The following is a 14,798-nucleotide window of genomic DNA, read 5'->3' as shown; positions in this document are numbered from 1 at the left end:
GGCACCTGTATGGATTGCCCCATATGGACTGTGCATGTGTGGCAGCCTGTAAGACGCTGTGTGTGCCCTCGGCTGCTCTACAGCTGGGGGGGGGGGAGGCAGCGGGCCATCTTGTCACACCCCCAGGGTGGCACCTGGGACGGACCACCCCCTGCCCCCCTTCGTACACCCCTGGGCGCTCCCCCACCTGGCTTCTTGCCTTTACATACTTCCAAGAAGCCCAAAACAAACATTTCAAGTCAAAATGGAAGCTGGTCAACGTGTGTGAGGCTTCACTTTGTTTTCAGATCTTTGACTCCACCTAGCTCCCAGCCACAATTGACCAAACTATGGGGCAGGACCTATTCATATTTCCATTTCTTCAATCCGTCTCCCATGTAGGAGAGTTCCGGCCCCTATTTTTCTTGGGGGGAAAGCACTGCCTAGGACTTTTCCTCTGAGGCCAACTCCAGATTTAATGTGGCCTTCACAAAGTGCTCTCAGTGGACCATCTCTAGGTTCATGGACGTTCACGAGTTTACCTAGCAGGTGTAACGGGCTGCTACAAACTGCCATTTCAAATTTCCCACAATGCACCACAGCACTGCACCATAGGAAATTGTAAAAAGTGGAGTTGCTGATGAAAGGGTTTGGGGTTTTTTAGCACAAAACGCACACAACCTCCTATATAAAGCCTTGGAGAATCAGACAGAAGATCTGTCAAATCTAAGCATCTTGTTCTGAGCAGTAGCCGACCAGATGCCTCCACAAGGGCTGGGGGAGAAATTGGGGTTGGTTTGCAAATTCAGTTCTCCAAAGGCTGTGAAGCAGTTCACCATCAAGAAGTTGTGTAGAAAAATGCATAAATTGAAAGGAAAGTGTGCATAAAAATGAATGCAGTGAAACAAACACACAATTGCATTCTATTTGCGTAAGTTGCATACAAAAATGCTGATGATTTTATGTGAGGATGTTCTTGAGGTTAAGACTCATCACAACCTGATGTGGAAATGTGGCAAGCTGAACTTTAGCTTGGGAAAACACAAGGGTGCCAACTTGAATAAAAAATGGGGGGGGGAGTAAGCCCCACCCTGCATAATCGATCACATGATGCAGCACGGACTCACTATTTAAAGGGCGACATCCACCAACTTTAGGGAGTCCCCCTCCGCCCCCTTGGAGTTGGCTCCTATGTGCCGAGAGAAACAAAAAAAATGGCAATTTGTCTATCCCTGGGCTCTTTGATGCTCCAAATCAATCCATGTAGGGAAAGGTCCCAACTAGTATACAGCATATGAATATGGAGGTTCAATATAGCTGTTATGGCCAGTTTTTGATAAGACGTCTTCTTGGGAAACAGGGTCCCTCCAGATGTTGCCAAACTACAATGCCCATCCTCCCTGACCATGAGCTATGGGGCAGGGATGGGGGCTGTGGTCTAACTTGTTCACTATGTGTGCAAGACGCCATGGGTTTTCTTATGGGGTGTGTGAAAAAGTTCTCCATTTTGTCGGCCCTGAATCTACTGTCCAATCAGCTTCTTTGGAGGACCTCAAAGAGGGAGCAGAAACCTCTACCCATTTTCTCCATGCCATGAGTACTTCTATAAAACTCCATCCTGTGTCTCCCCACAAACATCTTTGATGACCCTTTTCCCCACCACCTCTGAAGCCCAAAGTCCCAAATTCTGCTGCTGTCATGCAAAAGCTTTCTCCAACCTCCCTATCACTTTCCTTGTCCTTTTCAAGCTTGACAACCCCCGTCTTTGAGGTGGAATGACCATAACTGTGTATAAGTAAAGGTCAAGGGACCCCTGACCATTAGGTCCAGTCATGGATGACTTTGGGGTTGTGGCACTCATCTCACTTTACTGGCCGAGGGAGCCATCATACAGCTTCTGGGTCATGTGTCCAGCATGACTAAGCCGCTTCTGGAGAACCAGAGCAGCGCACGAAAACGCCGTTTACCTTCCCGCCGGAGCGGTACCTATTTATCTATTTGCACTTTGATGTGTTTCCAAACTGCTAGGTTGGCAGGAGCTGGGACAGAACAACGGGAGCTCACCCCGTCATGGGGATTCGAACCATCGACCTTCTGATTGGCAAGCCCTAGGCTCTGTGGTTTAACCCACAGCGCCACCCGCATCCCATAACTGTTCCAATCCTTTCTTCTAATAATCCCTAGCAATGAATCTGCCTTTCTCCCAGCTAATGTACCAAACAGTAACGGCTAGCCTAAAATCTCATATAGGACACAAACAGAATAATTTTTCTCCTTCTATGCGAGTTTAGAGCAGCCAGGATATTAGCTCAAATGGCCATTAGGCATTTTAAACACGGTGTCCTTTTGTACAGTTAGAATCCTCTTGGTTCTCATCTGCCCTATTAAAGAATTGACCAGATGGAGATTTTCCTCCCCTCCCCCCCAGCAAATCCTCATCTTTTTTTCTGCACAGGTTGTATTTAATTAAAAATGATTCTTCCTTTTAATCCTACCCCTGACATTTTATCTATCATCCAGATGTTACCACTGATCATTTCAGCACAGAATCAGCAGGATAAAACTTACTTCTATTCTCTGAAGGGGGGGGGGAACCAAAGTTACAACTGAGCAAATTAAGTTATGGAGGTAGCTTCTTCTGTTCCGGTCCTCCTCAAAGTTATGAAGAGCCATGCTTTATGGATCAACTTGGCTGACATGAGTGGATGGGGGGGGGCAGGAGAAGCAATACTTGGGGAGAAGGAAAGTTATTACCCCCCAAACTGAGATTTATCTACTAAGAATGTCAGAGCCCAGCTGAAGCCCGTGAGCCTGATATTAGGGGCTGCTGCTTCTCGATTAGGGTGGCAGATTTCCAGCTTCTCTGTTCTACTCTGGTTTTCACTAGAACTCCAAGAACTACCATTCAGGGCCAGATACAAAAGGCAAATAGCTAAAATAATAATAAAACAAAGACCAGGATGCCTCCGAGTGCTTTCTGAAGCCTAGGAATTTGTTTACCATACCAGCGCAAAACTGAGCTCAGAAAGCTTTCAGACACAAGTCTGCTCCTGATTAGCTTTCTTCATGCCAGCAGAATTGTTTAGATGCAGGAAGTCCTTTTACTGTTCCTGTTAAACTGGGAGTCAGAAATCCTTGTCAAGCTACTACAGATCACTCAAGATCTGTACCCACGATCTACCCATCTTCATCTCAAATTTGGGTCTCCAGCTGGACTACAACTCCCATCATCCCTGACCACTGGGGCTGCTAGCTGTTGGTGCATGAGCATCTACTCTTAGATTTTCTTTATATATATAATTTTTATTAGATTTTTTTTTACATATCATTTTCAAATAATCAAACATACTTTTACATCTTATAGTTTTTTTGATTTCCATCAATCACATCTGAAAATTTTCCAATCTAATCACTTGATATACATCTCTTACTTCCACTATTACCTTTAAATCTCATAATTTCTCTTCTTTCTCTATTTGCAATATTTCATATATTTCTCCTTACAAAACTTCTTGTAGTCCTACTACAGTGGTGCCTCGCAAGACGAAATTAATCCATTCCGTGAGGCTCTTCGTCTAGCGGTTTTTTCGTCTTGCGAAGCAAGCCCATTGACAGCTTAGCGGATTAGCGCTACAGCTGTCAAGCGGCTTCCAGCAATCAGCTGTTAAGCGGCTTATCAGCGGAACAGCTGATAAGCAGCTTAGCGGCTTAAGAAAAGGGCGAAAAAAGCGAAAAAAACCCGCGGGGGGATGCAAGATTTTTTTCTTCTTGCGAAGCAACCCCATAGGGGAATTCGTTTTGCGAAGCGCCTCCAAAACGGAAAACCCTTTCGTCTAGTGGGTTTTTCGTCTTGCGAGGCGTTCGTCTTGCGGGGCACCACTGTAGTGTAATTTGTTGGTTACAATTGCTTTTCAAAGAGTTCGTATAGTTCTTCCAATCTTTCTGCAAATCTCTGGTCCCGCCGGTTTCAAATCCTTCCAGTCATTTTGTCTAATTCTGCGTAGTCCATTAATTTTGTCTGCCATTCTTCTTTCGTCGGAGTTTCCTACTCTTAGATTTTCATTTGTGTCTGCAGAAGATCTTTTAACAGCAGTTTCCTTGAATCTTTTACTTCTTTACAGCAGCAGCAGCAGCATTCCAGCTATCTCTTAGTGAAATTCCCAGTACAGGAATAAACACCATTTGGTTCGGTTTCTCAGAGTCTTTATTATTTACAGAACTTTACATTGGTCATTAATAAAGGGAGGCGAAAGCAAATAAAGAAACATCATCTTTTTCTCTTTTTAGCCACCCAGCCAGAGACTCATTCACATACAGTGGTACCTTGGGTTAAGTACTTAATTCGTTTCAGAGGTCCGTACTTAACCTGAAACTGTTCTTAACCTGAAGCACCACTTTAGCTGATGGGGCCTCCTGTTGCCGCCGCGCCGCTGGAGCCCAATTTCTGTTCTCATCCTGAAGCAAAGTTCTTAACCCAAAGCACTATTTCTGGGTTAGCGGAGTCTGTAACCTGAAGCATCTGTAACCTGAAGCATATGTAACCCGAGGTACCACTGTACTCATTTACACAGACCCAGACTTAGTTGATTGCATGCCCTGATAAGGACACCTGTTGCTAGGGAAAATTTCCGTTGACTAGCATCTTGTCCAAGGCCATTTACAAGTTTCTTCTAGAATATTCCAACACTAGCTAGGTTTGATGGGAGTTGTAGTCCAACAATAGCTGGAGACCCAAGTTTTGAGAAACACTGTTCTAGGCAGTACTGAAATCATGCACCCCTCTTTTTTAAAAAGCAAGCCAAACATTTCTTTTTGAGTTGGCAGTTAAACACAATGGTGGCAGTGGGAACTGGAAGTCTAAGAGAGAAAATGGAAAAAATCTAGCGCCTAAGCCCCACTTCCTTCCCCAGCAGAAGGCAGCAACAAAATAAGGCACAAAGCTCGTGGTGGCCTGATCTTTAGAAAGATAGCGATTATTTTTAGTTAAATCGCGTGCGCACGGTAATTAATCTCAAGCGAAACGGGAGAACAATCCCTGAACAGAATATTTTTTTTTATTTAAACATATGTTCTTAAAATGTCAAGCAATTTATTTCTGCAAAGTTAGAAGTTGAGACAAGATTTCATAAAGTATAATCCCATCCTTTTTTAAAAAAAAACCCACCAGAGGCTCAGATTTAAGGCATGTGTAACAATTCTATACAGTATTTGTACACTATTCCTCCCTCTGTCAGCCTACAAAGAATTAAAAGGACTTTAAAAGCAAATGAGAAATTTGTGGACAGGTCTGTGTACTGCATTTCAGAGTTCTGTTGTTTTCCTGTGTGTGCAACGCTCTCTGCAAAAGCAGGAGAGGTTTCCAGCTCAAGAGAAGGTGGTGTCGCTTGCATGCCTGTCAGGATCGCTCATTCAGAAAAATCTCCCAAATATCTCAATGAATGGGGAAGCTGCAGCCCTTTACCTGTGCTCCAGAATATCACTGGGCATGTGCTTGTAGACTCTTTCATAAGGGTGCAGCTGAGGTTTAGTTATGGTTTTATCAGCCCGCAAATGCCATGCACCCTACTGGATCTCAAAAAAGTAGTGTATCCTGTACAATGTGCAGTACAGTAGGTTGCAATCCAGACAGACAGACACACACACAGAGAGAGAGAGAGAGGGAGGGAGGGAGGGAGGGAGGGAGGGAGGGAGGGAGGGAGGGAGGGAGGGAGGGAGGAAGGAAGGAAGGAAGGAAGGAAGGAAGGAAGGAAGGAAGGAAGGAAGGAAGGAAGGAAGGAAGGAAGGAAGGAAGGAAGGAAGGAAGGACACATTGCAAGATGCATGTCTGTGTCTGTGTAGGGGAGTGAGGCAAATTGTTGAAGCCCTAACAAGCTCAAAATGACAATAATTCAACCATCCATGGCTCTGTTTTTCAGCACATCATGGGATACAGCAGCCTTCTCCAACCCAGTGCTCTCCAGATGTTCTAAGACTCCAACTCCCATCATTCCCAGCATGCATGGACAATGGTGAAGGACGATGGGAGTTGTAGTCCAAGGCACTTGGAGGACCTGAGGCTGATTTAGATCCATATAAATGAATCTGCTTTTGTTCTTGTTTAGACTAACAACACCTCCCTGGTTCCCACTGAATACATCAAACGTTGCTTCTGAGACTCTGGAGACTTTCAGATATCACTTGCAATTCAGTTGAGGTGGCAGGTGGGCGTAAATAAGAGCTTCTTCTTTTCAATGCCTTCTTTTTGCATTATTTTGTGAACAGACCTGAAGCCTGAAGCCCAGCTTTAGAGAAGGGGGAGGCAGTCTGAGACATCTGGCTCTCAAAAGAGCCTGCAACAGTGTCCATCCTGATACTGGAGACCATGTTATAGTTTATTTCGGTACCACCTTAAGGCACCCTATGCAATGGGGAAGAGGGGTGGGTAGGAAACACCAGTACAGAAAACAAACCCATTAATACAAAATTCGCACTAAATCAATCATTTGATCATCTCTTTGCCCCACTCCCCTCCTGCTGGTATTAATGTTAGTGAATGAGGCACAGCAAAATTGACCTGGAAAAATCCAGAATTTCTCTTAGAATCATGAGCACTTGTCCAGCTTGGTGAATAGGTGAGTCAGAAGCCCCTTGCCCTTTAATCCTTTCCCGAGCACATCCTGGACTTGTTTGCAGGAAAGGATTCGAGGACGTCGCTTGCTTAAGCCTCTTCTGTGTATCCCCTTTTTCTTCTTTTTCCTTCTCTCTCTTTCATATCATGAATTAGTCACTGGTCTAAGCCATAGGCAGGTCATAGGAAGCTGCGTATCTGCCAGTCACATGGTGGTAAATCTGCAGAGTGGGAGGAGGGCAGTTGGGGAGGAAACGAGTTTACCGGAACAGCAATGGAAAAGATGAAATTAAACAGGTGTAACAAAGCCGACAAATTAAGGGCAGGTTAACAAGAAGGCGGATGCCATTTATAAACTTTTAATTACTCGCGCCGATAAAAATAGCACACGTTTTCTGAAGACATCTCCTTTGAGCACAAAATACACAAGATGATCTCATTCTGTCCTGTTCTTTGCTCCGTATTTTATTTAATTGGCAAATTTTGTGTGCCGCTCCTGTCCAAGAAACAGAAGCACACATGGGGCTCATTTAACATTGACCTGCAAGGCAGGCCAAGCCAAGAGTGTGTGTCTTACCTGAAACCACATAGGAGGGCTTTGTGGCCAAGTGGGTCTAGCCACTCCACCTCACTGGCTCTTTCCAGGGAGAAAGATGTGGAAAGTGCCATTTGTGTTTGGGTCCTGCCGAATTGGGGAGTGAATTTTCCACCTTTCATTGGGCCCAATGCATTTTGGAATAATCACAGTTTTTCAAAATTCCTCTGAAACCATTGCCCCACCTTGATTTGTTCCAAAAATTGCATTGAGCCTAATACATCTGTGTCCCAAGAAATTCTCTCCTTTCCCCTTTATGTGACTGTTGCCTTCCCGTTTACATTTTTTGCAGATCCGAATCCATCTCCCAGAGCAACTCTCGTGACTGTGCCATCAATCTGATAAGCCTCAGCTGTGGCAAAGTTACTTGGGGCTGATGCACTTATTCAAACCCGAAATCACGCAAAGCATGTGGGGTGTGAAGGATCAGCCATCACAGTCAGTCCTGGGGCTTGCCCCCCTCCCCCAGGAAGTCTTCCGCTTCGCACATTACATGTTTCCAGTGGTGGCTGCAAAAAAAAACAAAAACAAAACCTATTCCTCTCAGAGAGCTACAATCCCCAGAATGGTTTAGCAAATCAATCCCTCTCTTCCCAGGGAACACTGGGAATCATAGCTTTGTGAGGGAGAATAGGGGTCTCCTAACAACACACTTATTCAGGGACACGGGTGGTGCTGTGGGTTAAACCACAGAGCCTAGGACTTGCCAATCAGAAGGTCGGCGGTTCGAATCCCTGCAATGGGGTGAGCTCCCGTTGCTCGGTCCCTGCTCCTGCCAACCTTGCAGTTTTGAAAGCACGTCAGAGTGCAAGTAATAAATAGGTACTGCACTGGCGGGAAGGTAAATGGCGTTTCCGTGCGCTGCTCTGGTTCGCCAGAAGCGGCTTAGTTATGCTGGCCACATGACCTGGAAGCTGTATGCCGGCTCCCTCGGCCAATAAAGCAAGATGAGTGCCGCAACGCCAGTGTCGGCCATGACTGGACCTAATGGTCAGGGGTCCCTTTACCTTTTAACAACACACTTAACAAAATAATACTTCCCAGGATTGTTTGGGGGATGTTGTGGCTTTTAAAAGTGGCATGATACTGCTTTAAATGTGTAGTGCAGTTGGTGGCCTTAGTTGGGTAGAGTTTGGTGCTGATGGAGCCCAAGGTTACAGGTTCGATCCCCATATGGAACAGCTGCATATTTCTGCATTGCAGGAAGGTGATCCTTGGGGTCTCTTCCACTCTACAATTCTATGATCCACACACACATTTGGCAACAGATTTTTTAAAACTACAGTGGTACCTCGGGTTACGTACGCTTCAGGTTACGTACGCTTCAGGTTACAGACCCAGAAATAGTACCTCGGTTTAAGAACTTTGCTTCAGGATGAGAACAGAAATCTTGCTCTGGCAGCGCGGCAGCAGCAGGAGGCCCCATTAGCTGAAGTGATGCTTCAGGTTAAGAACAGTTTCAGGTTAAGAACGGACCTCCGGAACGAATTAAGTACTTAACCCGAGGTACCACTGTATTTTTTTGAAAGGAAAATAGGAAAGTGCCCTATACCGAGTCAGGCTGCTTGTCCATCAAGCCTAGAGTTGTCAACTTAGACTGGCAGTGGTTCTCCAGGATGCTGAGCAAGGGCCTTTCCCATTGCTCAGCTGGAGAGTGTGTGGGGCTTTGTATGCAGAAAAGTTCAGGTTCCATCCCCCCTATCTCCATTTAAAAGGATCAGGTGGTGGTTGGTGGGGAATAGACCTAAGATCTGTGAGAGCTGCTTCCAGCCAGAGTCGACAATATTGGGTTTGATGGCCTCTGCTATTCCATCATCCGCTGCCTGGGGTTTTTTTAATGGAGATGTCAGGGATTAAACCTGCGACCTTCTGCATGCAACGCAAGTGCTCTCCCTTCGAGCTCTCGGCCTTCTCCATTAAAAGCCTTCCAGCACTTGAAATAAATTAATAAAGCTGTTGATAGAGGAAGGGGGGGAGGAAATGGCAAGAAGGGCCAAGACTCATGCTGCTTGTCTGGGGTCTCTTGAAAAGCAGATGGTGGGAACTGAACCTGTGGCATCACAAACGCACAGCGCAAGATCTACCCATGGGTTATTCCTATATGATGGCTAACATGGTACAAAATGAACATATTACTACTGTGCAGAACCACCTTGCCTCCCCAAATGAGGTGGATCAGAATTAATTGGTAAACACCGCCAATTAAAAAGCAAGGCTCCGTTATAAGCAGGTTTCGCCACTCCGGGTTTCGCCACTCGCACATGTGCAGACGCTCAAAACGACGTCACGCGCATGGCCAGAAGCAGCGAATCGCGACCTGCGCGTGTGCAGATGCAGGTTGCGTTCTGCTCATGTTGCGAACGGGGCTCCGGAACAGATTCCGTTCGCAACCAGAGGTACCACTGTACTACAAAAGTCAAAACCACATGGTTTTTATGGGGGGGGGGATAATATAACATTAGGAGGAATAACAACCTTAAAAATGTAGTATAAACGCCAACAACTGGGAAACACTGGCCTGTGAGCTCTCTAATTGGAGAACAGCCTTTACCAAAGGTGTCATGGGCTTTGAAGATGCTCAAACTCAGGATGAATCCAGGACGTGTGAATCTAGAATTGGCCTCCACGGTCACTTACAGACTTTCTGTTAAAACCGTGTTCATGGAAGACAATCTTACTCAGCTACAAGTGATCTCCAAAGAAGCAAGAAGTAGGAATACTAACCTGTCTCTCAATATCTCCCAGCAAAGTGCTGGCCCCCAGGCGAAAGAGTTCTGGCTTTAGCCACTCATCTCCTAGTTCCTCCTTCATCAGCGAGAGCCAGATCAGGGCATCTTTGGCCGTGCGAATGCCTCCCGCAGGCTTAAAGCCAACCTCGATTTAAGAAAGAAGAACAGGAAACAGGAAATTTAAAAATACAGGAAGTTGGCCTAGATAGGAATCTGCATATCTGTATACAATATCCGTATGATGCTATCCTGCCCCCACTGAAGACTCTGTCTACATGCGCCCCAGAAAAACTTAGAAGGCTCAAGAGATGAGGCCTTATCTGTGGTGGCCTCTCATCTATGGAACTCGCTTCTATACAAATTCCCTACTTAGCCCCTTTTGGTTCAGGCATTTATATCCTATGATTTTTATTCAGCTCTGTAAAAGCGTAACACATAGTCGTACCTTGGACGTCGAACGGAATCCGTTCTGGAAGTCCGTTCAACTTCCAAAACGTTCAAGAACCAAGGCGCGGCTTCCGATTGGCTGCAGGAAGCTCCTGCAGCCAACTGGAAGACACCACGGATGTTTGGGTTCCAAAGAACATTTGCAAACCGGAACAATAACTTCTGGGTTTGCGGCGTTCGGGAGCCAAAACTTTTGTCTCGCAAGGCGTTCGGGATCCAAGGTACAGCTGTATTTAAAAAGAAACAGAAAATTGATAGTACCGCGTTCATAATTTGGTATTTCAGCATCTGGGGGAATCACAGACTGCCTGTCTCTGTTGCACATAGGGCCGCAACAGCTCTCTAGGTTGTCTGCCTTACTTTTCCCCAAACACTCTCCATGACCTTTCCTCAAGGGGAGGGCCATAGGCTCAGTGGACAAATATCTGTTTTACATGCACAAGGTTCAAGGTTCAATCCCCTACATGAAACCCCAGAGTTGCTGCAAATCAGAGTATGCACTGAGCTAGATGGACCTATGGTCTGACTCTGTGTCAGGCAGTTTCATATAATGTACAGGAGGCTCCTCCTCATGTTCCCACAACTTTCAGGAATGCACCGAGAAGTGGGCCTCAGAAACACCGATATACAAACGCTAGCTCTATCTGCGGCCCTCTGGATTCTGGCTGCCATCTTGGGTTTGGTTTCTTTTAGTTAAAACATTCATGTTCCCCCCAAATAATTACATTTATTTTCACCCAAAGCTACCTATTACTATCCTGTCTCTCATTCTGTTTGCCGACTTTCTACAGAATCCGTCTGACTGCCAGAATGCACCACACACACACACACACACACACACACACACACATATCTATATATAATAAATGTTTCATTCAAGAGCTGAAAAAGTCGGGCTACTTTCCCCCTGCTGTTTCACAGCATTTCATTATTTTGTTTAATAAGTTCATCTCCTTGAGAATTTTTTCTCGTCACCTTATATTATTAAAAGTAATAAGTTTCTCTGGACTGGGGGATTTCCCAACAGAAAAACCAATTTGTGTGTGTCCTTCAATAATGACAGGAAAAGATTATTTCCCATTATGCTGCACACTTTTCATATCACCGCCGCAGCTTATCATTCAATAAATGTTACCCTGCAACCCGCTTCTGTCCTCGGAAGAAGTTTAATTTCTACATTAACCTGTTTTTATTGGCCAACGCCTTGTTGGAAAAGCATCTGTACGGCAGCCAAATTGGTTTGTTAAGGAAACCATTTAGAAATCTCTTGTCAGTGATAAAATTGTCTTCGTTTAATAAAAAGGATATAAACTCAGTTTACATCTAATTTTTTTATTATTATTTCCCGAGCAGGTGCACGCGCACCACACACTTTTGGTTAATAGAACTTTAAGCACACACACACACATCATAAAGTCTGCTTAAATGAACGATAAATTAAACAGTTATTTTAACGACATGCAAAACCTCCACGGAGGCAAGGCGAAGGACCAAATTACATGTGCTACCACCACCAAATTACCACAGAGACTTGAGACAATACACAATAGTTGCCACAGCAGCACAAAACAAAAGATGGCGCCTTCTATGAGGTGCCCAAGTATCTGTCAAAGGAGCCAGGTGTGTGTTTATATGCCAGTGCTGGCAGCAGTCAGCATTATTGGCACGTGATGAAGTCCATCCCCAAGCAGAAGGGCTGGGTCATGACCCCGGGGTCACATTTCCCATCTTCAGGGGAGGAGACCAAGGATTCGACTGAGGCAGAGCTGCTCCTCTTATCTGAGGTTCAGACACATGGGGACTGCTGCTGAAACAACATTCCTGCTCTGCTCATTACTGAGCCCTGCATGGAGCTGTCCAGGGTACCAACGAAGCCTCGCTTCTGCACTGCTGAGCTCATCGCTCAAGGAGGAAGAACAGCCCCAAAGCAGACATCTGGAGCCCCCTGCCCCTTCTGCTCCACCTCTTGGCTGCCCCAGCCTGTTCACCTGCTATTTCTTCAAGTAAGAGAACAGCGACAGGAGCAAAGAGGAGCTTGCCACACCCTCTCCCTCAGCAGCACTGAGGAGGACATAGGCCTGTTCCAAAAACAGGGCGTACCGAGGACATTTTGCACAGAGATTCCCTCAAACCCAGTGCCAACATTGTCAGATATCAAGGTGGTGGTGCTCTCACCACGCTGACTGAAGAATTGAGCGAACATTTCTCCACCACCACCCGAAAACATGTTTCAAATGAAACTCAGAGCAGTGACTGTTGAATAAAAGGCTGAAGGAATGGGGAGCGATGTCCCTAGTGAAGAGGGACACCTTCTTGCAAGAATCAGAGAGGAGGTACAGGATGACACAGCCAGGTTATACCTACTGCCGAACTCTATGCCTTCCACCCTTCCACATATACAAGACCAGGAAACAAGCCACACCAGCAACAAAATGTTGCTGCATAGAATGCTCTTCTACAAACTCTGCAATCATGCTATTTCCCAGTCTATCCCTGCTCCTGCCCACTTTTCCTCCCCATCAGTCAGTCAGCGTTCAGTGGCCACGAAGCACACACAGTCCTCACTGGGGTGTTTTCAGGGTTCGCAACCTTCGCTGTTGTAGTATTTTTCCTCCAAATGTATTTGTACATCTGCAAGCCTCTGGGTTCTCCCAAAGCTACTAATAGCACCCCCTTGTGGCCAGATGGTGCTGCTTTGTCTACATAAGTCAAGAGAATGAGTTTTCTATTAGAATACAAGACTAGAGATATTTGCTTCTCATTCTTCCTATTCCCTACTGTCTCTGGGCTTCCATTCAGAAGGAGAAATTACTACAGCTCTGTGTCACAGATGGTCAGTGTGGTGTGATGTATAATTTAGAGGAGTGTAACTCAAACCTGGGTCCCAAGCTGTTGTTGGACTACAACTACAAAGCTCTAGCGAGAACAACCAGTGGTCTGGGATGGTGGGAGTTGTAGTCCAACAACAGCTTGGGACCCAAGATTGAGAAACACTGGGTTAGAGTGAGTATCAGGCTAGGAAGAAGAGGAAGAAGAAGAGGAGGAGGAGGAGGAGGAGTTTGGATTTGATATCCCGCTTTAATCACTTGAGCCGTCTCAAGGCGGCTAACAATCTCCTTTCCCTTCCTCCCCCACACTCTTGTGAGGTGAGTGGGGCTAGGAGACTTCAGAGAAGTGTGACTAGCCCCAGGTCACCCAGCAGCTGCATGTGGAGGAGCGGGGAATCGAACCCAGTTCACCAGATTACAAGTCCACCGCTCTTAACCACTACACCACACTGGCTCTGAGGAGACACCAGTTCAAATCACCCACTCTGCCAGGAAGCTCACTTGGGTGACCTGGGTCTAGTCACCATCTTTCAGTCTAACCTTGCTTACAGGGTTGTCATGAGGAAAAAAATGTGGGGAGAAACAGTTTATGCCGCCCATGGCACCTTGGTGTAGCGGCAGGATAAAAATGTAGTTAATACATAAGTCTGGCAGTTTACAGACCCTAAAGCACGGATAGAGGAACCTGTAGCCTTCTAAATGTTGCTAGATCACAACTCTCATAATTCCCGACCACTAGCCATGCTGGTTTGGGCTCATGGGACTTGGAGTCCAACAAAGTCTGGAGGGCCACAGGAAAGCTTTTAATGTTTGATGTTTCACTGTGCTTATTGTTGGAAGCCACCCAGAATGGCTGGAGGCAACCCAGTCAGATGGGTGGCAATAATAATAATAATAATAATAATAATAATAATAATAAAAATAAAAAATTACAATAATTCCCCACCCATGGTCCAAAGCCTGCGCATCACACCAACATTGCTTTCGAGAACGCAGTCTACAATGAAACGATGGAGAGGGTATGAAGTTACCTTATAGCCAGTTTTCCAGAAGAAGTCTCTAATAGCTCTCACCATGACGAGCCCAATGGGAAAGGTAGCATTAACAGTTTCTTTTCCCGTGGAAGTCTTGATAAAATCAGAACCTGCAAGGGTGAGAATAAAAGAAGAAGAAGTAATAAACAGATGTGTCAGCAAAATTATCATTCTGGTTCTTAGTATGTGGCAGATCCCACTATCAGAATGCTCCTTAGCTGAAAATTCAGTTATCCAAACATAAAGAATTACGCCCAAACCTCGCTGGGCACACAGGTGATTCAGATATCTGAACAGCCGGAGTTTGCCTACTTCCTTACTTGTTAGCTGGTTGACAGCCGACATTTTCGGGCAGGAACCACAGAGAGAGGGAACAGGGAGAGAGATCAGACAAATCAGAGAGCAGGAGAGATTGGACAAATCAATTTTCTCTCTTTGGCTGCAGCCATTTTTCAGATGAAACCATGGAGGGAGACCACAGATTAGAAATGCCCCCATAGGAAATGGTGGAAATTGAGGGCTCTTTGTGCAAACCCTGACCTAACAAACAATTTCCTGTGTTCAGAAAGCGAGAAGTCT

At 45.6% G+C, this 14,798-nt stretch overlaps 1 protein-coding gene and 1 long non-coding RNA gene across 2 annotated transcripts in view; one reads left to right on the top strand and one right to left on the bottom strand.

Moving 5' to 3' along the window:
* The window catches only part of LOC309378927, a 169,842-nt gene that overhangs the window by 129,366 nt on the left and 25,678 nt on the right, over nucleotides 1-14,798 (top strand). The window lies entirely within an intron of this gene.
* DERA (deoxyribose-phosphate aldolase) overlaps nucleotides 4,161-14,798 on the bottom strand; it is a 44,528-nt gene continuing 33,890 nt past the window's right edge. Inside the window, exons 7-9 of the mRNA XM_081927382.1 lie at nucleotides 14,217-14,329; nucleotides 9,906-10,055; nucleotides 4,161-6,807 (exon numbers count right to left, since the gene is read on the bottom strand). Of these exons, the coding sequence (XP_081783508.1) occupies nucleotides 6,751-6,807; nucleotides 9,906-10,055; nucleotides 14,217-14,329 (320 nt within the window). The 3' untranslated portion in view covers nucleotides 4,161-6,750. The remainder of the gene's footprint in view (nucleotides 6,808-9,905; nucleotides 10,056-14,216; nucleotides 14,330-14,798) is intronic.

The sequence above is a fragment of the Podarcis melisellensis genome (genome assembly GCF_964234715.1).
Source record: "Podarcis melisellensis genome assembly, chromosome: 10".
Taxonomy (NCBI): domain Eukaryota; kingdom Metazoa; phylum Chordata; class Lepidosauria; order Squamata; family Lacertidae; genus Podarcis; species Podarcis melisellensis.
Note: the sequence above shows the minus strand (reverse complement) of the source record. Positions and strands in the feature narration are given on the sequence as shown.